General features: G+C 40.3%; 1 protein-coding gene across 9 annotated transcripts in view; it reads left to right on the top strand.

Annotated features, from left to right (window-relative positions):
* Positions 1-26783, top strand: part of NBAS (NBAS subunit of NRZ tethering complex) — a 393028-nt gene that overhangs the window by 244254 nt on the left and 121991 nt on the right. For all 9 annotated transcript variants that reach the window (XR_010149189.1, XM_001161679.8, XM_009442024.5 and 6 more), the window contains 3 exons: positions 7541-7617; positions 8435-8572; positions 24039-24268. Coding sequence is in view for 8 of the 9 variants with exons in the window: in XM_001161679.8 (XP_001161679.4) it covers positions 7541-7617; positions 8435-8572; positions 24039-24268 (445 nt within the window). In the remaining variant the exon portion in view is untranslated. The remainder of the gene's footprint in view (positions 1-7540; positions 7618-8434; positions 8573-24038; positions 24269-26783) is intronic.

Here is a 26783-nt window from a genome sequence, read left to right on the forward strand (position 1 = left end):
GGAATCTGTAGAGGCAGTAGTCCTTGCTGAGCTGCGGTGGGCTCCTCCCACTTCGCGCTTCCTGGCCACTTTATTTTCCTACTCAAGCCTCAGCAATGGCCGACACCCCTCCCCCAGCCAGGCTGCTGCCTCACAGTTCTAGCTCAGACTGCTGCGCTAGCAGTGAGCAAGGCTCCATGGGCATGGGACCTGCCGAGCCAGGCAGGTGAGAGAATCTCCTTGTCTGCCGGTTGCTAAGACCTTGAGAAAAGCACAGTATTTTGGGCGGGAGTGTCCCATTTTTTTCAGGTACAGTGTGTCATGGCTTCCCTTGGCTAGGAAAGGGAAATCCCCCAACCCCTTGCACTTCCGGTGTGAGACAACACCCCACCCTACTTCATCTCGCCCTCCGTGGGCTGCACCCACTGTCCAACCAGTCCCAGTGAGATGAACCAGGTACCTCAGTTGGAAATGCAGAAATCACCTGTGTTCTGCATCGATCACGCTGTGAGCTGCAGAGCGGAGCTGTTCCTATTTGGCCGTCTTGGAACGGGGGGGAGACTTAAGCATAGATTTCCTCTGATTTTGGCCATATAACTTGTTTAGACAATGCTTTATATTCAAGGTTTGAGAACTAGCATTACAAATTAAATTCATGCACACTGCTAAATGTAGAGCAAGTTTTATTTATTTATTTATTTTTTATGTTTAATGGCAAAGTCCCTGTAATTCAGTCTCTAGCCAGTATTACATGTTGTGCATCCCAGTGAAACTTACTTACCATCTTCTCTGAATATTTTGTCAAATATTGCTTCATATGGTTTGTGGATTCCAAGACTAAGAAACTTCCAAGTGTGGGTTTTGATTTCTACTTTATTAGGATCTCTGAGTCTGGTTGAGGGCTGCTGAGACAGTTTTGATGCCCAGAGGTGGAGTGGAGACTCATGTTCTCCACTGTTCCCATCAGTTCCCTACAATTCATGTTAGTTAGGAGAGCCCTGGGCTAGGCACATTATAGAGATTAATGCCTGGGATTATTGTGTGGGAGAAAAAAAGTCAGGAGATAACTTCAACAACAATTGTGTTAGGGATTTGAGAAGAGAGATTCCTTTCCTTTCCATCTCAAATCCTGTGGAGAGTGGTATACTTGATGCCTGGGATTCTTCCAGTCTTGAAGCAGCTGGGAGGCCATGGGTTTAGTGTGGCCAGAAACAGCTGGCTGAGTGCAGTGCTGGAGACCAGGCATATATAAGTTGTCCAGAAGTGTCTTCTAGGAAACCCCCTTTGGGGAATAAGTAACTGACAGGGAGCTTAAGCATTTGACACAGTTTTCAGGGAGGATTTCTTTCATTTTTCTTCCCCGGCATTTTTATTGAGAAAATTTAAAATTCACAGTAAAGTTGAAATAATTTTGCAGTGAACTCCTGTACACTCCTGCTCATTCTCCGTTCACTCCCGTACACTCCTGTGTACCCTCCAATTAATATTGCCACATTTACTGTACCTGTATTTTTCCACCCCTCTATTCATCAACCAAACCCAACTTCTTTTTTGATGCATTTCGAAGTAAATCATAGATATCAGTAAACTTCACCTCTTGACACTACACTGCGTATCTTTAACTATTTTTTACTTTTGTGTGTTTTAAAATTTACAGTGAATTACAAAAATCTTAGTTGTATGATTGTACAGATTGTGACAAGTGCAGCACCTGTGTAACCCTCACTCCTGTCAAGATGCAGACCTTATTGCCACCCTAGAAAGTCTCAGCCTCTTCCCAGCACACGCCCAACCCACACTTCCTATAGGGCACCCCATGCTCTGATTTTTCCCCACTGTAGATTAGTTTTGATTGTTCTAGAATTCATTAAATGCAATCATATATTTTGTATAACACTAAAGTGAAAGTTTTTGAGATTGATCTATGTTGTATCCATCAGTAGGTTTTTGTTTTTGTTTTAAATTATTCAGTAGTATTTCATTGTAGGCATATAAAACTGTACATCCACGCTCCTATTAAAGGATACCTGGGGTCTTTCAGCTTATGGTTGTTATTGTTTTAAAAAGCTGCTGTGAACTCTCATACAAGCATTTTGGTGGACATGTGTCTTCATTTCTCTTAGGTAAATTTTAATGGTATTGCTGGGTCAAAGATTATGGGTTTGTTTAGTTTTATAAGGGACCACCAGAATTCTCTTACTTTCAGCTGTTGTGGATTTTTTGGGCTGTGGTTTTTCAAGACTGTGGGTTTTCTATCTGAGTTTTACCTGCCCAGCATGGCACGGGCAGGAGCTTGCCCTCAGGATTGAAGCTGTAAAGATGGGAAACTCACCAATACCATTCATTCTTTCAAATGGCAGCCATCTTCCAGTTTTTATTGGCTTTAGGTAATTATCCAGTGGCTTTTAATACTTGTTTTTTGTTGTTGTTGTTGTTATTTGTTTGTTTTGTGATGGAGTCTCTCTCTGTTGCCCAGGCTGGAGTGCAGCGGTGTGATCTTGTCTTGGCGCACTGCAGTCTCTGCCTCCCAGATTCAAGCAATTCTCATGCGTCAGCCTCCTGATTAGCTGGGACTACCGGTGCATGCCATCATGTCTGGATAGTTTTTTTGTATTTTTAGTAGAGATGGGGTTTCACCATCTTGACCAGGCTGGTCTTGAACTCCTAGCTTCAAGTGATCCACCCGCCTCGGCCTCCCAAAGTGCTGGGATTACAGGCATGAGCCACCATGCCCGGCCTTTTAATACTTGTTTTTTATATTTTATCTAGAGTTTACAGTTTTAATCTGTAGGAGGGCTGTCTGGATAATAGAACCCAATCACTGAAGAATTTAAATAGAATTACTATTCTGGATTTCACTGAGTTCACCAGGTGACGTGTGGTTAATGTCTGAGTCATAGTTTCCTAGAAAGAGTAATAGAAAGCCAGAGAGCCTTTTGCTTAGGATTAATTCTGAGGAGTCAACTCATGAATGAAGTCTTTAACTGGTCAAAATAATTTTGCACATTCTCCAGCTGGCTTGGGTGGTTGAAACAGATGTCAAGAAGTCCCTAGGGAATTAGACCTCATGGATGTTCAGGTGGGTGAACTGCACAAGCTCAACAGCATTTCTGGAGGAGATGCTCAAAGTGAGAATTTAAAAACCACATGGCAGTAGCAATGAAAATTGCAGTTGCATGTGTTGTTTGACCCAGTAGCTCTACTTCTAGGAATTTATCCTAAGAATATCTTCATTCACATTCTTAAAATGGCATATATTAATTGTTTGTCATAGCGTAACATTGTCAATCGCCTGATAGGTACTGATCAAGAAAGACATCGATTTTATTTTGGGTCTTCTGTTTCCTGTCTTTACAGATGAACTGCCTTTCTGAGTTTGGCAGATTTACATAAGCTTCCAAGCCTGTGTAAAAACAAGATAATACTATCTTCTTGCAGGATTTTTGAGACACATAGAGCTAAGTGATATAAAACACCTATTTCATGTTTGGCTCCTCAGAGCATATATTTTTAAAATTATATGTATTTGTGTTTTAGATTAATTTTATTATTTTTGTTATACAAAGCAATGGCATGAGCACAGGCAGAGAGTTTGGATAGCAGACTGATTTGGTTGACATACAGGGTAGGTTTAATGGCAAATTAAAACCACAAATTAAAGTTGGCGCATATTTATGGAGACTTTAAACGCTCCATAGGAAATGTTAACTTTCGTTTTTTAGGGAGTGGGAAACTAATGAAGATTCTTTTTCTGAGCTAGAGAATGACACAATTACTGAGTGCTTGAGTAAAATTAATATGAAACTGCTATTTTAAGAAAGTGCTGGAAGGAGAAAGACTGAAGGCATCAGGTAGAGCAGCATTGGGGGGCTATTGAAATGGTCTAATTTTTGAACAATTAAAGCCTAGAGTTTGTGGCAGTGAAAATAGAAAGTATGTGTGAAAGAGTTCTTTGGAAATTATTCAGTTGGATTTGACGAGGAACCAAGTGCTGGCAGCAGAGGAGAGGATGAAGTCCAAGATGACTCTGTGGTGTTAAGTTTAGTTTATTGGGAAAATAAGGTACTATTTTAGAAATATGAAAGATATTGGGTAAAGAATGATTAATTTGAGGTAGCATTTGGGTGGCAGTGTCCAACAAGGAGTTGGTAAGGCCAGTCTTATGAGATGGTTCAAACCTAAATAGTGGGAAAATAGACCAGGGTACCAGTTGAATTTAAGGATAGAATTGAGACTGGGCATGGTAGCTCATGCCTGTAATCCCAGCACTTTGGGAATTCGAGGCAGGAGGATCACTTGAGGCCATCAGTTCAAGACCAGCTTGGGCAACATGAAAATACTCCGTCTCTATAAAAAAATTTTAAAGCAATAGTCTGGTGTGGTGGCACACGCCTGTCATTCAAGCTACATGGGAGGCTTAGGCAGGAGGTTCACTTGAGCCCAGATTTTGAGGCTACAGTGAGCCAAGACTGTCCCATTCTACTACAGCCTGGGCAATAGACTGAGACCCCATCTCTTTAAAAAGTAAAGAAAAAAAAAGAATGTAGTTGAATTCTCTAGGTGAGGATGTAAGGTGGGATTAAGAGATAGTGAAGAACTGACCTAACTGAATACTCACATTGAAGAATCAAGGACGAAGATCTGGTGACGCACACAGAGGAGGATCATCTGAGGAACAGATGCAGGAGAACTCAGTGTCCTTGAAGCCAAAGGCAGGCCTATCTGGCAGTGCCTAGTGCCACAGTGAGATTTAAGAGAAAAAGAAGAGAGAAAAGACCTTGGGTTTGGTGACCTTTGGAGGTCATATTACTTGGGACCCAGGGATGGAGGGACTTGAGGAAAGAGGGAGTGTCAAGGTAATGGGTGCAGTGGGGCAGACCACTCATTTGTAAGGTTAGCAGTGAAAAGAAAGGGGACTGTGGAAGTTGTCATAGTGGAGAGTTATAAAGGGGAGAATTCTTTTCTAACACCGAGATGATTTGTTTGTGTGTTGGCACTAGGCAAATAAAAAAGTTACTGTGACTCTGAATCCTCTCTTATAAGTTGAGGAAAACATCTAACTTCTTCCGTAGAGAGGTTGTGAGGGGGAACTAATTCAAATGATTGCTGAGTGCTCGTTGAGAAGCAGCTAAGCCACAGGAAATAAGATAACAGAGGTGTGTCAGCTCATCAAGTGTGACTATTTAAGTCTGTTCTTGCTTCTTGGTGAAATTAGTCTTTATGCTTAAATGCAATTGTTAATTCATTAATAATTATGATTTATCTAAAATGGAAATAATTGTCTCTGTTGCACTGTGGTTGTTATTGGAAGAACCTTTTATCAATCATTTTTAGTGGGAAACGAAAACATGTTGTAACTGAAGAAAAGAATTTGCTTACTCAAGCCTGTGGTTTATAGAGGGATGGAGGGAACCTACTGGGTACTTTCTGTGTGCTAGAGTGATGCTCTGCACTTTGCATACTTTACTTCATTTAATCCTTATTTACTGCTTCAGACCCCAAATGCAAAATGCTTTGAAAACCAGAAAGATTTTTATAATTTGTTTGGCATCAAAACCTGAACTAAACTGACATGAGGCTACTTTATAGTCTGCTTATCTCACTTAATATGAGTATTCAGATGTTTTGCAGCAGATATATTAATGTCTTTGATTATTGGGTGTTCCCACACCATACTTAGGATGTTATGTAATACATGATATGTATATAGCACAACCTCCTAAAGTCCAAAACATTCTGAATTCTGGAACTCAAAATTATGTAGTCAATCAGTTGGGGACCTGAGCTTTGATCCCAGGACTTTCTGGTTCTGACAATGGTTTCCTTCCTGCTGTATCATTCTGTTGGATTTTATAGGCAAGAGATTCATTATATATGTATAGATTTTGTTGTAGTTGTTGTTCTAAAACATGCCTGGGATTTTGGTTTTATCTGGGTATTGGTAAGACACAGAGACATGGAAACGATTGTCACGAAGGAAGAAGTTTATATTCACAGATGCCTAAAAATGGAAGGCAGGACACACCCAGGTGGGGAAGCATCCTGGTGGTTTAGAGGCAGAAGGAGCCAGGAGAAGGCATGGGTGAGGGCCCAGGTTTCGTGGGAAGTAATAGGCGAAGCAGGGTAGGCAAGAGTTGAGATTACAGGCATGAACCCCCATGCCCAGCTACCTCTTCTTTGATCTTGTAATAGCTTGTACAAAATTTGATTTGGGCCCTTTGAATTGTATTTTAAATTATTTGTTTAGAGTCTTTTTATTCTTGAAAGGATTCTAATTCATAAGGCAGTGTCTGGTTCAAAGAAGGTTCTTGTTGATGTTGAGCGAAGGAATAAATTTGGAAGTAGACCTTGAAATAAATAGCTTTTGATTAGAAAATGTCTCTAAAACTGTATGATTCCTTGCAGGAGCTGAGGCTGACTGGTGGTCCATTTGGTTCATAAGGTTCGGATAACATGTAGGAAATAAATATTTGGATAACTGATGTTCCCTTTGTAGATACACAGTGGGGAAGACACAGTAGGTTTTCTCTGTGAATCATCCACAGGAAATTTAGAGTTCTAGGTCAGCCTCTGACACTTGAGCCATTTGTAGTTTCCTTCTCACCCTCCCACCATCCCCAGTGCCTAGACTGTCACTTAAACAGAGATTATACAAACAACTTAAATGTCAGTCTAAGTAAGACATAATTGGGAGGGTAAATCTTCTGGAAAAATCATGTGGTGCATTTCCAAAGTCAAATATCATTTACTTTGAATTATTCGTATACTATCCCCTTCATTAGTGCCGATCATGAGCATCTGTGTTTTTTAAAAATAAAGGATTCATATTGTGATTACATATGACTACTTTGTATTTGCTACTGAGATCCTAAATGAATAGGATACATCCTTATTGAAACAAGCTGTGTACAAACACAGACCGTATTGACAATGCATACTCTTATGTTAAAGCTATGACATTGGCAAGTTGTGGTTTGTGTAAAAATTTATGTGAAAAAGAAAAGTTTTTAATGGTTGGGATATTTTAAGACATACAAGCAAAATGAAAGACTGATTTTCTTTTTGTGGAGCGTGATGAAGAGGGGTGTTATTGGAAGGAACAAAATCATATTATCATCATTGTAGTAATCAAAAGATTTACTCTAAATTTGCACTCCTAAAGCTATTTTATTGCTCTGATCTTTAGTACTCATATTATCACCCTCCATATTAGCTAACATTGATACACAATTTTGTAGCATGGTCTGCATCTTTAAAACCAAAATACCCAGCTCTAGGAAACCAGCCTCTCTGATGTCTTTGCACTTAACCTTTGCAGCTGCCCTGACAGAATTTCCTCATGTGTAAGTAACCAATAGTATACTTTTTCTGAATTAAGGCAAGGTTACTATTTAACACAGTTCCAGATGATCTGTTTTTAGATGGTGCTGAACAGCCTTTCCTAAAAGGTCTCTGCCACTAATTATTTGTTGAAATCTTATGGGGCTGAAAACATGGCATTTAATAACTATGAATATCATATGCAACCTCACTAAAATAATGTTTCTTTTTCTGCATTCAGTTCTCTTGCAACTAGCAAGTGAAGCCTTGCCAAATGACATGACCTTGGCTCTTGCTTACCTTCTTGCCTTACCACAAGTAAGTTTGCCCTTACCAATGAAGAATTTAAAATGACTAAATGGAAAATGTATGCTGTGAATTTTCATCGGTAAAATTGTTTATTGCATGCCATTTCCTCCTATTTCTTTTTTTCTTTTATTTATTTATTTATTTATTCATTTATTTATTTATTATACTTTAAGTTTTAGGGTACATGTGCACAATGTACAGGTTAGTTACATATGTATACATGTGCCATGCTGGTGCGCTGCACCCACTAACTCGTCATCTAGCATTAGGTATATCTCCGAATGCTATCTTTGACAAAATTCAACAACCCTTCATGCTAAAAACTCTCAATAAATTAGGTATTGATGGAACGTATCTCAAAATAATAAGAGCTATCTATGACAAACCCACAGCCAATATCATACTGAATGGTTAAAAACTGGAAGCATTCCCTTTGAAAACTGGCACAAGACAGGGATGCCCTCTCTCACCACTCCTATTCAACATAGTGTTGGAAGTTCTGGCCAGGGCAATTAGGCAGGAGAAGGAAATAAAGGGTTTCCTCCTCTTATTTCTTAGGTGCTGAAAGGATCCTGGTCAGTATCTAGAGAGTCAATTCTACAGTTAGCTTAAATGTCAATCTTTACATCCACTTTTACTGCATAGGATTTGTTTTATAGTGCCTTGTGATTTTTAATATAGTCATTATTAAGTTGATCTTGAGCTTGAGTTGATATAATGGGAACTTTGTACAAAAAATCTGCAGGAATGACTAGAAATATAATGGTTTATAATGATCTTCGTAATTTCCTTTCAGCTGAGTTAATTCTAACATGTTCCCTCCTAGGTGTTAGATGCTAACCGGTGCTTTGAAAAGCAGTCCCCCTCTGCATTATCTCTCCAGCTGGCAGCGTATTACTATAGCCTCCAGATCTATGCCCGATTGGCCCCATGTTTCAGGGACAAGTGCCATCCTCTTTACAGGGTGAGTCTTCATGATTTCCAGCTTATTAATGAGCAGAGTTAAGCCTTTTCTAAAATACTCAAAACACGTGTTTAATTTTTGGAGGAACTGATTACATATGTATCCAGAATGTATTCCAAGTGGCAGGCAGCTCTTGGCTTTCCTGTATTCGACAAAGTTGCTTCTCCAGGTATCAGTAAGTAGAGTTTAATATTTATTGTGAATACTGATTCCTCCCTCTAACTTTTACTTAATTTACTCATTTACTTAATTTTACTAAGTTCTTAGGAATGGCTAAAGTAGTAGGAAAGGCAAAATGGAGAATTGTTTTTTTAACTTACTTTCTAAAAGGAAGATGACTGTGCCTAACTTAGGAAAGTAGGCAACATAATTCTTTGAGCAATACTGCACTTTTTTTTTTTTTTTAAGCCAGAGGTATGAGAGTAGTCAGTTGTACAGACAGAATGTTGAAACATATTATTCATACTTGCCAAAAACCTCAGACAGCTTTTATGCAACTTTATTGTTAATTTCCAAGTGAAAGCAGGTAAACATGGCCTCAAGTTACATGTGCCTTCTTTTGTGGACACAAGAGTATTGCAGATGCCACTGAAAAATCCTTCCAAGTACTTGTGTAGACAGACCAGTTTTAATTATTGGCATTGCGAAATTATCTAATTTTTGTATTGGATCATTTTAAGAGTAGATAATTAAATTGATTAGACTTTAAAATCCACTGTGTACATAAATCCAAGGTCCAGATTTTATTGAGGCAAGATTCTTCCTTTCCCAACCCCAAACAAATTCTAATATAACTTAAATTTTTCCTGTTTTCCCTGAGTAAATTACTTTATACCAAAATGAAAAGTCCCAAAGCATGTACTGTTTGTGACTGGGTTAAGTTAGGAGAAAATTGTTCAATTCTATCCCACCTTTCATATCTCGCCATCACTCTTTCCAAACTCAGATAGTGCATTCACTCTATAAGAAAGCCTGTTTTAGATTTCCACAATTAAAGATACATTGTTGGGTTCCAGAGGCTGGAGTCATGCTGCCCACATCTTGTTTGGGAAGCAAAAGCTCCCAGTGAGCTGGTGTCCCCATGTGTCTTTCATGGGACTGTCCCCTTTAGATCCCCACCTGTCACAGCCATAGCTTCGGAGTCCTGTCATCACATCCCCCGGAAGGGGAGGCAGAAGGAGTCCGAGGGCCCCAGGATTTCTGCCTGGTCCCTTCTCACTGTGAGGACGCCCTTGGCACATCTTTCTCAAGTCACACAAACTATTGCAGTTACATACAGAATTGCTGACAGGAGCAGGAGACGCTGAGGAAACAGCTGGCAATGTGACAAAATTCTTTTCTGTGACAATAATCAAATCATGTATTTGTATTTTTTTAAGTATACCAATGAATTGTACAACAATGTAATAATAAAGTTCATCCTAATATGAAGTGCAAAAAAAAAAAAAAAAGATTTCCACAATTAAAACTGGCAAAGAAATAAAGCAGAATACTGAAAGATAAGGGTTAAAAGTAAATATGCGTTTATCTTGATTTCTTCTATGTTCTTATAGTTCTTCCACATGGTAGAAAGCGTATTTTATTTCCAGGTCTTATATTTTATGTAAGGAAATAATTTCATGTGTCTGTCAAAGTTCTAGCTGCCTCAACCTTCCAAATCATATCTAAGAACTAGGATGATGTGAAAACCTTCCATTTGTGGTGGTAGATAGGCTTTCATTCATCAGTGTTTATTTACAAGAAGACACGTGGAAAGATCATCCATAACACATGACTCTCCCAGGACACCATCACTATTGGGTGTATATTGGTTTTGGGCATATTTTATTCTCATGTCAGCATTTGGACAAGAAACAGGAATGCTTTATTCTTTTAACCAGTTCACCTAAGATGTTACTTTGTTTTGGGAATGGTGTTTTTTGTTCTTTGGTAGCTACTGCTGCTTTATACAGATACTTATTTTATATAACTTTATTATACTCTAGTAATTTTGTTTTTTTTATATCTCAGGTATGGTTTAATGTGAAATAAGAAACATGCATTAATATGTATTATAAATTAAGGGACTGAAGTGATTAAGTGGAAATTTGGCAAATGTATTTTACTCTTACCTTTTCATTAGTGCTATGTGTGTACACAAGTACCAAATAATTTCCTCTAAAACTCTAAGTACGTTGAAACACAGTGAAGCTTTACTTTGACCAAATGCATAGTACCTTATTGTAAACTTGAATTTTTTCCCCCAAAGGTCAGTTGAGTTCTCAAAATATATTTTACTGAGGTATCTAAGTGGATGTCATTGAACTGGGTTGCTGGTGCTGAAATTAGATCTCACTCTTCCATTCCAACTATGTCATCTTTATTAAGGTCCTACTGTTTGCCTACCCCATGCTGTACCTTTCCTGAATACATAAGATTGGAAGGCCACTATATTTGTCCATTTTCATACTGCCATAAAGAACTTCCCAGGCCAGGTGCAGTGGCTCATGCCTGTAATCACAACACTTTGGGAGGCCGAGGCAGGTGGATCACTTGAGGTCAGGAGTTCGAGACCAGCCAACATGGTGAAACCCCGCCTCTACTAAAAATATAAAAATTAGCTGGGCATGGTGGCGGGCACCTGTAATCCCAACTACTGGGGAGGCTGAGGCAGGCGAATCGCTTGAATCTGGGAGGCGGAGGTTGCAGTGAGCCGAGATCGCGCCGTTGCACTCCAGCTTGGGCAACAAGAGTGAAATTCCATCTAAAAAAAAAAAAAAAAAAAACTGCTCGAGACTGAGTAATTTATAAAGAAAGAGATTTAATTGACTCACAGTTCAGCATGGAGCATGGCTGGGGAGGCCTCACAAAACTTACAATCATGGAGGAAGGTGAGCAGGAACCAAGGCACTTTCTTCACAAAATGGCAGGAAAGAGAAATGCCAAGCAAAGCGGGAAGAGCCCCTTATAAAACCATCAGATCTCATGAGAACAGCTTGGGGGAAACCACCCCCATGATCCAGTTACCTCCACCTGGCCTCTCCCTTGACACATGGGGATTATGGGGGTTATAATTCAAGATGAGATTTGAGTGGGGACACAAAGCGTAACCATATCATTCTGCCTCTGGCCTCTCCCAAATCTCATGTCCCTTTCACATTTCAAAACCAGTCATGCTTTCCCAACAGTTCCCCAGAATCTTAATTTGTTCTAGCACTAACCCAAAAGTCCAAGTCCAAAGGCTTATCTGAGACAAGGCAAGTCCCTCCTCCCTATGAGCCTGTAAAATCAAAAGCAAGTTAGTTACTTCCTAGAAGTAACTGTGCTCTGCTTCCCTTTTAAACATGAGTTCCAATTCCAAACCATCTCTTTTTGTGAATGCATAAAACTGATTGCTTTTAAGAGCATCCAAGTCACCTTTTGAATGATTTGCTTTTTAGAAATTTCTCCCACCAGATACCCTAAATCATCTCTCTCAAGCAAAGTTCTACAGGTCTCTAGGGCAGGGGCAAAATGCCAGCAGTCTCCTTGCTAAAGAATAGCAAGAGTCGTCTTTGTCCCCAACAAGTTCCTCATCTCCATCTGAGACTACCTCAACCTGGACTTCATTGTCCGTATCACTATCAGCATTTTGGTCAAAGTCATTCAACAAGTCTCTAGGAACTTCTAAACCCTTCCACATCTTTCTGTCTTCTTCTGAGCCCTCCAAACTGTTCCAGCCTCTGCCCATGGCCTAGTTCCAAAGTTGCTTTCACATTTTCGGGTATCTTTATAGCAGTACCCCACTTTCTGCAGTATTAATTTACTGTTTTAGTCGGTTTTTATACTGCTGTAAAGAACTACCTGAGACTTGAAAGAGTTTTAATTGACTCACAGTTCAGCATGGCTGGGAAGGCCTCAGGAAACTTTCAATCATGACAGAAGGCAAAGGGGAAGAAAGGCACTTTCTTCCCAAGGCAGCAGGAAGAAGTGCTGAGCAAAGCAGGAAAAGCCCCTTTATAAAACTATCAGATCTTGTGAGAACTCACTCATTACCACCAGAACGGCATGGGGGAAACCACCCTCATGATTCAGTTATCTTCACCTGGTCTTTCCCTTGACACATGGGGATTATAGGGATTATAATTCAAGATGAGATTTGGGTGGGGACACAAACCTAACCATATCAGCCACTCCATCAGTCAGCTGTCAGTCGTTAAGCATCCCTCATGTGCCACACCCTGCTTCTGAGCCTTGGTGTTGGAAGATGACTATGGCATGGTGCTGGACCTCAAGACCTTGCTGCTTGCTCTAAATCCATATGAGACAGTTAAGTAAATGTGGATTAGACTGGCAGCAAAGTAGAGAACTGAAGATGGATGTTGGACAGACAACAAGTTACAGCTTTTAAGAAAGCTGAAAAGCTGGCTGCACAGCCACATTTTGGCCTATAATCTTCAGTTTCATTTCTTTAATTAAAGTAGTTCTCTTGGAGGAAAATTGTAGTACAACTTATATTTTTCTTGTTTTCCCTGATAGTAAATTACTTTGTACCAAAATGAAAAGTCCTAATGCATGTACTGTTTGTGACTCAGATAAGTCAGGAGAAAACCATTACATTCCATCCCACCTTTTGTATCTGGCCACCACTCTTTCCAAATTCACACACCACAGTCACTCTGCAGGAAACCCTATTTGGGGTGTCCACAGCTAAAGCTTGCCAAGAAATAAAGCAAAATACTGAAGGATAAGGGTTCAAAGTAGGTGTGTTTATCTTGGTTTCTGCTTCTGTGTTCCTACAGTTCTTTCCACTTGGTGGAAAGTGTGTTTTATTTCCAGGTCTTATATTTTGTGTACCCTTTTATCAATTCAGCGTTAGAGTACCTACTCTAAAGGACATAGAGCTTGACATTGTGGTATAAAGAATACGTCTGGGTTTTTATTCCTTTCTCTCTCTTACCCCGATTTCTGTTTCTTCCATCCAGCTTCTATCAACCCACCATCTCTGCCCATTAACTGTCGTTCTTATTTCTATCACCGTTTTCCTATTGTATTAGTCAGGGTTTTCTAGAGCGGCAGAAGGAATAGGATATATGTATATATGAAGGAGAGTTTATTAAGCAGTATTGACTCACACTACCCACAATGATGAATTCCCACAATAGGCAATCTGCAAGCTGAGGAGCAAGGAAGCCAGTCCAAGTCCCAAAACCTCAAAAGAAGGGAAGCCGACAGTGCAGTCTCCAGTCTGCAGCTGAAAGCCCAAGAGCCACTAGCAAACCACTGGTGTAAGCCCAAGAGTCCAAAAGCTGAAGAACTTGGAGTCTGATGTTCAAGGGCAGGAAGTATCCAGCATGGGAGAAAGATGAAGGCTGGAAGACTTGGCCAGTTGGCTTCTCCCACCTTCTTCTGCCTGCTTTATTCCAGGCACACTGGCAGCTGATTAGACAGTGCTCACCCACATTGAGGGTGGGTCTGCCTCTCCCAGTCCACTGACTCAAATGTTAACCTTCTTTGGCAACACCCTCACAGACACACCCAGGAACAATACTTTGTATTCCTCAATCCAATCAAGTTGATACTTAATATTAACCATCACATCTATCAAATTGTCTCTTGCTTTGAAAGTGTTCCTTGGAGCTCTCCTGCCCTCGTGCTATCTCTTGTTCTCTAATTCCTGGTTGTCACACTACCCACCCACCCTGTGGCATAGTTCCAGCCACCCACCACCATTCCCTTTCTGGGTGCAACAACATAGGGTAGCCGCTGTTCAGAGTCATTGCTTGAGGAAGCAGCATTAATCCTGTGGGAACAGAAGCCAGTACAGTACATGGGGCCCAGTGATGATGCCTGAACACCTGATTTCTAACCTTTCAGCTGCTCCAGATGGAAAGAGGTGCTCTCTGGTAGCCTGAGATAGCACATGGGCATGAGTCAGCTAGTTCTCCAGGAGCTTCTTGGCAACTTCTGGAAAGCATCCGATTGTAGGTCTAAAAGTAGAAGTGAAGAGTTAGAGAGAATCCAGGATGTTTTTCCTATCAAGATGCAAAGCCTTTTTGAATGTCTTCCAGACAGACAGATGCGTCACCAGTGAGTGGGTGAGAGTTACCACCTCTCCATTTGTTTCCATCTCTCCACCCCGTGTCCTCACCTTAATTCAGTCTTTCATAGTTCTTCACCTAAACGTCCTGCGACAGCCTCATGAACATCACCTTGTCTTCATTTATTTACTTCTGTATTTTCCCCCAAACAACTGCCAGAGTAGTCATTCTAAAATGGAGGTGTAGACATCCTCCTCTCCACCCAAAATCCTTCAGGATCTCCCGTTGCCCCAGCATGTTCTGCACATCCCATGATTGGCCTCTGTTTTTCCAACTTCAACCTTCCGTGCTGCAGCCATACCAAAAACTCTGCCTTTAATGCTTTTTGCTACCATTTCTTTGCTTAGCTACTTGGTTCAGGTGTTACCTCACTCAGGAACCTTTCTCCAGTCCTCCAAGCTGGGTTGGGTCCTCCCCCATGTGCTTTTGTACTCCCCTGTACTTACCTCTGTCAGAGCACATGCATTCTATTGTTTTGAACGTAAATACTTTTCATCTTACTGGAAGAAGGTGGGATAAGCTGCCTTGCTGAGCCTTCTGGCTTTCATCTTTCTTCTGAGCTGGATGTGTTCTGTTCTTGGACATCAGATCTGGCGCTGTCTCCAGGAATTGAATTGGAGGACGCCTAGTTCCTGTCTGCTCCCAAACTGATTGCTCACTTGGTGGGGAGAAACTCTTCCCCCACTTTTGGTCACAGACATCTTCTGTGTTGGTGATTGTTGTGGTGTGAGAGCAGAGCAGAACACGGTGTGGGATTTTTCTAAACAGCTGTCTTAAAGTACCTTTCACGTTCATTCTGCCGTTTGATCCTTTGAGCAACCTCATTTCTCAGAAAAGGAATCTTCTTTATAGAAGATACAACTCAGAAGTGTGGTTACTTCCTCAAGGTTACTCTGGTAAAAAGTGACATCCTGTCATGTAAAGCCCCTGATTCCAGGCTTTACCTGCTTTTTACTTGGACAGCGACCGCTCAAGCTTTGTTTCCAAAGAAGCAGTGTCAGTCTTTTTCAGACATGAGTGATCTTGGTGGCATGCAAACCTAATGGGTAATTCCCAGCAGGATATTTTCATGTGCCACTCCATGTCTACCAGGTAACATCCTGCATGTGACAGATAAGACCCTCAGTGAACTGGCTGGCTCTTCCTTACCCCTCCAGCCGTACTTCCTGACACTGCTTCTTTTGAAGCTTATGTTCTGGCTGCTCAGAACTTAGATTTCTCTGAATTTAACATCCTTTGTTGTGCCTCTGTGCACATGCAGATCCAGTTCCCCATCTGAAATACTTCTTCCTTCTCCCCTCTGTGGGCAGGCAAGTCTGAGCTCAGAGGCGCCTCCTCTGAAACTTAATTGGCCTCCTTCCATCTCTCTCTGTTCCTTGTGTGTGCACCCATGGAAGCAGTTATTTTAGGATGACAGTTGATACACATCTCTCTCCGCTCAGTGTGGCAACCTTATTTGAAGACAGGAATTCTCTTGCTTCCTGTATTACCAGACCTAGCCCACTGTAGTTATTCAGTGACTGTTGATGGTATGTAGATGAGTTCAGGAGTCATGTCAAGTGCTGCATGTCAGGACAGCTTGAGGCTTCAGGTTTGCAGTTGTGAGTTCTGACCCTCATGGATTTGAAGGAAACACCGGTAGACATGACAGTTGGATGTTGGATGTTTTAAGTATATAGGAGTTTTTCATTGACTGCCTAATGGCTCATTATTTGAGTGTTTTCAGCATCTTCCTCTGCATAAAACAGCACTGCTGAGTTTGGAATTAAATATGACAAATTCCAGATGAATCATCTTGGAAATTGAAATCAAAGTGGTTTCAATTTGTTGCCTACACATGATAACACCCAGTGAAGCTTAGCTTTCACTCAGTTGTCAGTTCAACTTGTTTCTAATTCCACAGTCTTTTCACATTTTCTCTTTCCACCTCCTGGATATGCACTGCAGGAATGCTAACTTAGGTAGATTACTAGCCTTGGATAAAAGTATTGATAGAATTTGTGGGCTTATTTCTCATGCACAGCCTGTGCATCTTGAAGGGCAGCACCGTCCTGAGCCAGCAGAGGCCCCCTGGAGCCCAGCAGCTCTCTCAGATGATCCATGGAGCTGCCTCCCTCACCTGCATTTTTCCTTTTAATTTTATGCATTGATGGTTAGCAAATGGTCAGTCTGAGAGAATTTTCTCTTCTAGTATTTGTTCTAATTAACTCATTTTTACGTTTTTAAAAAATACACATGTGACCCCAAAACTCAAGTGTTGAAAATAGCATATAATAGTAAGTCAGTGTTTCCCATTTGTATCCATCCAGAGATAGTTGATGGCTGTACATACTTATATAACTATTTTTTAGACAGATGTAAGTAGGCTGTGCACATTGTTCTGTATCTTGATTTTTTTCCCCTCATATCTTACCTTTGTAATTGTTGTAAATGTATTTTGAAGTGTGATCTTTGCAGCATTCTTTTAAAAAAGTGTTCAGAAGGTAAAATCGGTTAAAAATGGAAACGTCCTTTAGTTTTATAGACTAGGGAAGCAAACTCAGCAGGGGATGAAATTCAGAATTTTATGGTAGACTATTTCTAAAATGCGTTTTTTTAAGCTACTAATTGAAAATACTAAGTAGAAAATTATCTCAAGTAAAATAACAACCCTAAAGGGGAAACACACCACCTGTTTAAAACTTTCGAAATAATATTACCAAGAAATGTAGAGACTATTAAACCAGAATAGATTTATTACCTCTACTAGTAAGCAGTAGATTAAGTCATTGAGCATTTTGTTGTCATGAATATTTATGCATATTTTGTTTTTACGGGGATTTGACCATATTCTTTAAAGAAATCATACTTTATTCACCTCCCTGAAGAACTGCATTGCCAAGTTTTGAGGGGAAAATCAAGTAATTTAACTCTTCACAATTTCCTTTTTAAATTATGAATGGCTTTTTGTGCTGTTAGTTTTTGCAGCCTGTGATATTTTGCCATATCACTTTGAATACTGAATATGGAAGATTTTGAAGCTGCCCAGAGAGCTCTTCATAAGCTTCTTAGAGACTAAAAGCTTTCATACCCATGCATCATGTCACTGAAGTCAGATGCTGGAAAGAGGGAGGGAAGTCTGAGTGTACTCTGAACACCAAAAACCTCCGAGTGATTTTGGGTGTGAAGCTGGATGTAGAACAACTCATGGAGACTTGTTCAGCAGTATGGGGCAAGCGGGTGGGAAGCCAGGTGGCTTGAGTCACTTTCCAGCTGCAAGACTACAGCTCTGGATGCTTCAACTACAAATGAGTGTGTCTCTAAAACAAGAAACAGTGTTTCCCGTGCACATCCCCAGCTTGATAGGAGGGTCAAATGAAAATCATGTGAAAATGCTTTTGAAACTTTAATTGTTGTGTACTTGTGGAGTGAATAAATGAATGTATGAAATGCAGTGTTGGAATGAGTAGGAGATGCTTTGGAATATTTTGGCAAAAGTAGTGATAAGCTCAGGGGAAGAATTTTTACTCAAATTTAATTTGAATATCGGAAGTAATCATAACCAGTAAAGTTTCTTGAGGAAGAGATAGAAAGTACCAGTGGCAATGATCAGAAAATAATTTGCATAGGGAGCTAGAACTTACAAATGCTCATTCATCCAGTTTCATTTAGTCTTTATGGGGATTCAGAAGAAATTGCTTCAGTTTTAGAAATGGAAAATTTACAGCTCAGGAGAGGAAAACTAGTAATCCAGGTCATTGATGCCAACTCCTGTGTTTTTCCCCCGTAATTTTTTCTTAGAAGCTTTTGTGAGAAATTGTCTCCTCTCATTTTTGTAAGTTCTTCTCAGTATCATGTTTTATACAATAAATTGAAGTACGGAAAATTTTTTTATACACAAATATTTGATGAGCTATAAACTTGTATATACTTACAACCTCTTATCAAAAAATTAATAGAATTTCCCTAACCACCACCTTTTTACTTATTTCTCGTAGAGATGGAGTCTCACTATGTCACTCAGGCTGGTCCCAAACCCCTGGGCTCAAGCAGTCCTCCCACCTTGGCCTCCCAAAGTGCTGGGATTACATACAGGCACAAGCATCCGTGCCCAGCCTCACCACTTTATTAAGACAGAATTTTAAAAGGAAGTGTATTTATTTCAGGGAGTTTAACAGAAAATGGTATTGTTGCTTGTGATTCTAAAACACCTTGTTATCATTAGAGAAGAAAAAGCAAGCGGCTCAAATAGAATATCCAGTTGAAAACCTAATGGGTGTTTATATTTACACACACACACACACACACACACACACACACACAAGCACATATATATGGCATGAGAGGAGGAATATATGGAAAAATGTCTACCTGGAACAATACGGAATGACAGCATTAAATCTATCACTGAAAATCTGTCATTTGTAAAAGGACTCTAATGGCAAGTGTATTAGTTCACTCGCACACTGCTATAAAGAACTAACTGAGACTGGGTAATTTATGAAAAAAAGAGGTTTAATTGACTCATAGCTCCACAGGCTTAACAGGAAGCATGGCTGGGAGGCCTCAGAAAACTTGGCAATCATGGCAGAAGGCGATGGGGAAGCCAGCACATCTTACCATGGTGGAGCAGGAGAAAGAGAGCAAAGTGGGAAGTGCCACACACTTTTAAACAACCAGATGTCATGAGAACTCCATCACGAGAACAGCAAGGGGGAAGTCTGCCCCCATGATTCAGTTACCTCCCACCAGGGCCTTTTTCAGCACATGGGGATTACAATTCGAGATGAGATTTGGGTGGGGACACAAAGCCAAGTTATAACAGCAAGTCTTACATGTAGTGGGAGCTGTGTCTACATTGGTCCAATCAAGAGCCTTGTATTTTTAAGAGATATCCCTCCCTACATACCGAATATAAAAGGATGGTTCTTAGGAAGCATTGTGCATGGGAGTCATAGCACTGCTTTGTCACTTACCAGCTTAAAGGCCTTAGATCTAAGTTCATTCTTTATTCATCTGTAAAACAGAGATGACAGTAAGAGATGCCTGTCCTACAGGGTTGTTAATGCAAAATGAGACTCAGTACATGTTTTAGCAGTAGGCGTGTTCCATCCTGAAGACTGAAATACTAGGTTTTTATTCTTAAATATCTGTTGGGAAAAGTGAATAAGTTTCTCGTACAAAGAATATGAAATAAAAATGATTCACAGAGGAATAGATAATTTGTATGTAGTAAGTGAGAAGAGATTAAAGTTGTATAAACTGTGTAGAAATCTGTTGGCTATAATTTGTGGCCTGAAATTCTAATTTATTTATTTATTTATTTATTTATTTATTTATTTATTTATTTTTGAGATCAGGATCTCATTCTGTCCCACAGGCTGGAGTACAGTGGTGTGATCATAGCTCACTGCAGCTTGAACTCCTGAGCTCAAGTGATCCTTGTGCTTCAGCCTCCCTAGTAGGTAGGAGTACAGGCATGCACCATTATGGCAGGCTAAGTTTCATTTTCTTAATTTTTTTGTGGAGACAGGGTCTCACTATGTTGCCCAGGCTGGTCTTAAACTTCTGGCCTCAATTGAGCCTCCAGCCTCGTAGAACATCCTTCTTTCTACACCTGGAGGGATTTGCAAAGTTTTGTTTTGTTTTGTTTTGTTTCGTTTTGAGACAGAGTCTCGTGCTGTCACCCAGGCTGGAGTGCGGTAGCACAATCTCAGCTCACTGCAACCTCCACCTCCTAGGTTAAAGTGATTCTCCTACACTGGGACTACAGGTGAGTGCCACCACACCTGGCTAATTTTTTTTTGGTACTTTTAGTAGAAACGGGGTTTCTCCATGTTGGCCAGGTTGGTCTTCAACTCCTGACCTCAAGGGGTCCACCTGCCTCTGCCTCCCAAAGTGTTGGGTTTACAGGTGTGAGCCACCATGCCCAGCCTCTTAATGATAGAATTCTTATACATCTATAGGATTTCAGTCTTAGAAAGGTGATCACCTGGTGATGCTCCTTTGCTTTATATCTGAAGAAACTGAGACCCAGTGGAATCAAGAAAGGGAATCAACTGCTCCTTCCATGGAGTTCCCAAAACTCTTGGCTTATGATTGTGTAAGGCTGCTTATATTTGGATGCCTTCTGTGAATTGTTTATGTGTACATCCTTGTCAATCAGTAGTTTTTAATTCTTTTAGAGTAAGCTCTGTGTCCAATTTGTTTTCATAGAATAATGGAGAAAGGAGAGCTTTAAAATACCTTTTTTTTTTTTGGTACCTCATAACAAACTGTGAGGAGGATGCGCTACTGACATTCTTTTATAAGTGAGGAAATAGACAGGAGGCATCTTGTTTCAGACTGCGTCTCTACTGAGTGGGGAAGCTGCAATATCAACCAGTACTACAGACTTCAAAGCCAGTCCAATCTGCTCCCCCTTTGACCATGCACCTGATTTGTGCAAGAGACTGTGCTGTGTTCTGCAAATTATGATATACACATGATCTCTGCCCTCCAGAAGTTTTAATTTAAGAGAAGGCAATGCAAAATGCATTATACAGTAGAGGCACACTTAAACTATGATTTGTATATGCCTTTTAGCCAATTCCATAATTCCTTTTATTTTTGGAACACCTGCTTCCTACCAGGTCTTGGTTTGTATATTTTATATATATATCATCTCTTAGGCTTCTCACAACCATGAATGCTATATATTATCACTACTGTTTTGTAGATGAGACAATGAAGTTCATAGTTAAGTAATTTGCAGAAGGTCATTCAGCTAGTAAGCTCTGTGTGTCTGTGCTTATTTCACTGTGCCATGTCATTTTATTCATTGGCAAAAGGAGACAATACTGTCTTTTTGTCACATGCGAAGATTGTATGTGGAGACTCAAAACTTTCTGCAGGTTACATAAGAGCCTGTGGAAATGTTTGTAGCAATAACCATGCTCATTCTTGCTATACACTTATATTTTGGAGCTTTTCTCTTCACCTAGCCTTGGGATTTGTTTCATAGACTATATTAGAATACAAAAAGAATAGAAATCAGCAGGGGTTCTACCATTGAGGCTAATGAGAAGTGTAGGCCACTCTGCCAGTACATGTATTAAATCTTGGCGATAATAAAAAGTCAAAAATGAATGTGGAACAAAACTATGAGAAACCATTGGGAGAACTAAGGTAGTTGGTTCTATGAGTAGGGGATAGAAACAATAGCCTGGTAAAGAGAGGGACATGGAGTTATACGCAGAGATAGGTTAGACGATTATAGCCTTTCCTTCAAGGTATATTCAGCAAGTTCAGGCTGAAAACTTCAGTCTGAAAGCACCAGGTGAGAATATACATGAAGAAAAGCCTTCTTCATTGTTTTGGTGAACATAGATTTGGTTGTGGGGTGTAAATCTGGGGCACTAGGAACTCCTTCAAGGAACAACTGAAAAGAGCTCTCCTGCCACCCTAAAACCATGATCATTGGATATTTGGTCTTGCTGTCTTTACAACTGGGAAGAAAAGTGCAAATCAGATGAGGCATAAGAGCAGCAGGCCACAGCAGTGCACACCAGAGTGCCGAGCAGGTGAAGATGGGCCAGCTGGCCCATGAGCAGCATCCCCGGGTCAGGGAACTGCAGAGGTGGCTGTGCACGTGCTGGAGGTTCAGGATGGTGCCCTGAGGGGTTTGGCCAACAGATAGAAAAGGGATTTAGTTAAATGTCAGCCATAGATGCACTAAGAGCTGGGGCACGGCATCCCCTTTGCCTAAATCTGTTGCCAGGAATACTGTTTATATGCAGCTGGTTCCCAAATCACTCTCTAATTGCAGTTAGATTTGGCTTATACACTTCATTTTTCCCTCAAGCCTTAGCCATATAGGTGTTAGCACATTTTCTACCTTTTAATGGAATTTGTCTCCCTGTTCTTTGCTGCCCTCATTATTACTGGTATGGTACCTGAGTATTTAACCTAGACATTAACTCTTTGAAGAAGACTTCGATAACACCTGCCCACTCCTGTGTATTCCCAGAGCACCCTAGGCTTACTTGTGTCACACCATTTTACAGTTGTTTGCATGACTGTCTGTCCTAATAGACTGTATTCCTGTAGGAAGGGCCGTGTCCTCTTAGCGAATGACTTGTTACATAACAGGTGCACAAGAAATTTATTGAATGAATGAAAGATGGCCTTGTAGCTTACTATGGAATAGTTCGTATTCAAACCCAGGTCTTTTAACTTGAGACACATATTTGCGGTTTTGAGAGTAGGACTCAGTGTATGCATAGAGGTAGGGCAAAAATTAAATATAGTAAGATTGACTTTTACTCAAATCCACATGCCAGAATCTAAGAAGATATCTTTAACTGTTTTTTATCAGCACTCCCAGATTGCTCCTTAATAGGATCAAGAGAGAGAATGTCAGGCTGGGTTTGGTAATCTACACTCGACATTGACAAATCTCCTGTGCAGATCAGAATAATGGCTTACACATTAGAAATGCTGACAGCTTACTATAATTAGCTGTGTGTTTCTGAGAACCAAAGGTAGATTCTTGTTTTTTTTCTCTAATTTGCTTATATTAAATATGTAGCATGTCTTCCCAGGAATTGGGATTGATTGAATTAATGCTGTTCAAGTATTAAACTCCCTGTTAAGTAATTCCAAAATCATGGCTCAGCTCTGTAACTTCATTAACACCCAGACCAACTTTAATATAAATAAATGTGGCTAGTTAATCTCCTTACTCTCCTTTCCTGTCAGCTGTTGGATTCTAGGTTGTGTTCTATTTGAATGAGTTTCTTGTTATTAGAGAAGCTGCTAAGAATCGTAGAATAATATCCCATTGAGCCCCAAATTAGAGGAGTAAAAATTGGTTGGATGCCTTTTTTTATGCAACTTGCACTATTTATGATTTCAGGAACAGGGTAGAGGTTTTTTCTCGAACTTATCCCTGGAGAAAATACTTTTCTCCTCAGGGGTCTAGCCATTTATAGTGAGGTTATTGAACTGCAACTTTGTTATTGAGAACACTTACTGTAGTCCACAGAAAATTTATCCAGAGGCAATGGCGATGAAAATTACTTCTAGAATGAGTTACTGTGAGTGATCAGATGGTTGGGAGACAAATCTGATGGAGGTTTATAATAGTTGAAAGAGCAAGAATATATTGTTTTTTAAGTGTTTGGAGGTTTTAAGGTTGAAGAATAACAGAGCAAGAGTTCAAAAAGCTGTTTTTGGGCCTAGTTCTGTGTCCTGTCTTTGTGGTCTGCTACGTGGGTAAAGTGCCACTTCTGCAACTGACTTTTCAGGGCCGTTGTGAGCCTTATGAAATGGCAATAGTGTACAGGGCCAAACAGTTCCTTGCAGACATGGTCTTCTTCCTTTTGTTACTCACTTGCTCATGTTTGTATGATGTTGGTAAAATGTCTTCTTTTCCATGTCTTTCATAGGCTGATCCCAAAGAACTAATCAAGATGGTCACCAGGCATGTGACTCGACATGAGCACGAAGCCTGGCCTGAAGACCTTATTTCACTGACCAAGCAGTTACACTGCTACAATGAACGTCTCCTGGATTTCACTCAGGCGCAGATCCTTCAGGGCCTTCGGAAGGGTGTGGACGTGCAGCGGTTTACTGCAGATGACCAGTATAAAAGGGAAACTATCCTTGGTCTGGCAGAGTAAGTGATACCCTTTGTCTCATAAGGGGATGGATTTAAACTGCAAAAGAATAAGTTCAGTTACCAGGACTATTAATTTCAGTCCTTTGAAGTTTTACATTCATGGTTGCTATGAGTAGGGCTTTCCCCAACTTCATCTAGTCTTATGTGGGATGTGTGCCTTCTCCAAACCGATCAGTAGATGCAGACAGCATTCCCAGCTAAAAAAGTTTCCCATGATGTTTAAATCGTTAGTTAAAATAATGATTTTTGGATGGGTGTGGTGGCTCATGCCTGTAATCCCAGCACTTTGGGAGGCCAAGGTGGCCCAAGATCTCAAGATCCCTTAAGGCCAGGAGTTTGAGACCAGCCTGGCCAACATGGCAAAACCCCATCTCTACTAAAAATACAAAAATTAGCCAGGCGTAGTAGCATATGCCTGTAATCCCAGCAACTTGGGAGGCTGAGGCACGAGAATCCCTTGAACCCGGAAGGTGGAGGCCACAGTGAGCGGAGATCATGCCACTGCACTCCACCCCAGCTTGGGCAACAGAGCGAGACCCTGTCTCAAAAATACCAAATAATGATTTTTTAAGCTTATTTTTTAAAGTTACTATTTTTTTTTTAAAGTTTCCTGTAGTTTTGATAGCCCAGTTCTAAGATTATGACCATGTTAGAGGTAATAACGTGATCAGGGGCGAAAAATGGGAAGCTCAGGATGGAAATTTAAAAATAAGATTGTCCTTTGTGTCTGTCTAGAAATCTCACTTTTCAAAGCATATGGCACTTTAATTTCTTCTTCAGTATGGTAAACTGGATACAATTGACTTGTTGTTCAGGGTGACTTTATCTGTCCTGGTCTTGTAGAGAAAGAGAAACCGGCTGTTTTTCCTTTAGTCCCTTCCCCCTGTCAAGGGAAGAGCAGGCCTGTTGTGAGATGGTTGCTCAGTTCAAGACCCAGGCGGAGACCTTGGTTTCTCAATGTGGAATTCCCTTTGGTTTTAGTGCTGGTGTTTGCTTTTTGCTTTAGTTGTTCAGGTCAAATGAGAAGTATTTACATGTCAGAAGTTGGGAAAATGTGTTCACCCACAACAGTTATTAAGTAGAGATGTTTTGTTTTTAAGACCACAATTTATTGAGTGCTTATCATGGGCAAGGCACTGTGCAAAGTGCTCTATAAACTTTGTATAAATGTCTTTTAATCCTCAAGGATAACCCTGTGAGATAAAATGTTGTTATCCCTAGTTTATAGTTAAGAAAAATGGTGCTTAGGGATATTAAGTAACTGCCTAAGTTCCATAGATGGTGAGAATCGCAGCTGTGATTTTAACCTGGATCCATCCAAAGCCTCACATCTTCACCACAGCACCACAGGCCTCCCCTACAACCCATTGCCATTCTCAAAAAAGCAGTGGATGTGATTCAGTCTCTAGGCTTCCAGCCTTTGAAACTAAGGTAAAATGGTGCATACATTTAATGGTTATTTTTCTCTCCTGACAAATTACTTTAAAATAGCAAAGATAATCTACATTGTGATAGTGGAGTATGTTATTTTTTATCATTATCATTTAAATCCTTGAGAAGGTGGCAAACTCATCTTGGTTCTCTGTAATAATTTTATATTAGCCTGGACTTCTTTCTTATACCCCAAATTCTTCTTCTACACCCAAAATTATCTTTAGAATGAGGCATGGCATAGAGAGATCAAAAGAAAAATAGCAGGAACAACTTATAGCTGGTCTCAATTAAGAAGAGAAATACGGAATTGTTTTTCTCTTCTCCTCTGTCCTTCTGGAGGTTCAAAATTTCATAACGTCATTTAGTGTCCAATTTGAAAGTAACCTGAGTCCAACCTTCTGACTTTTAAGAAAAGGAATCAGAACTAGAGAGCTTTAAAGAGTTGCTCAAAGTCACACAGCCAGGAGTTGAGCTTGGGTTTCTTAAGTCCAGTATGCTTTTGTTATGGACGTTTGGTAATCCTTGGTGCCATGTTCACGGTTTCTTAGAAGGTGATTATCATGCAGAATAAAAACTCATAAGGCAGGGCGTGCCTCATATCATCAGTTACATTTTGCTAGAGTTTTTGGCCTTTATTTTCTTTGTTAAGCATACAGCTAGCATATGCTATTTGAAGGATGTTCTAGAGGACAAATATATGCTTTTGATAAATATATAATAGAATCTTCTGTACAATCTGTTACTTAGAAAAATATACAGCAGTGTTTGAATGGCTTCTTTAAGATGCCTCAGAGTTTCCACCAGCTTGCTGCTTTCCTCTTCTACTGTGGAGCTGGGTTGTCAATGTCTTGCACACAAGAACTCTTGAAGGATTCATGTCCTTCCGTTTGCAGCATCACCTTCACTTGTACATAGAGTGACCATTCTTCCTTGTCTTTCTCACTGCATGTCCCTTTTCTCTTCTCTTCTCTCTCCTCTCTCCCCTCTCTCCTCTCTCCTCTCTCCCCTCTCCCCTCTTCTCCTCCCCTCTCCTCTCCTCTCTTCTTTTTTCTTTTCTTTTCTTTTTGATGGAGTCTCG

The sequence above is a fragment of the Pan troglodytes genome, chromosome 12, assembly GCF_028858775.2.
Source record: "Pan troglodytes isolate AG18354 chromosome 12, NHGRI_mPanTro3-v2.0_pri, whole genome shotgun sequence".
NCBI lineage: Eukaryota > Metazoa > Chordata > Mammalia > Primates > Hominidae > Pan > Pan troglodytes.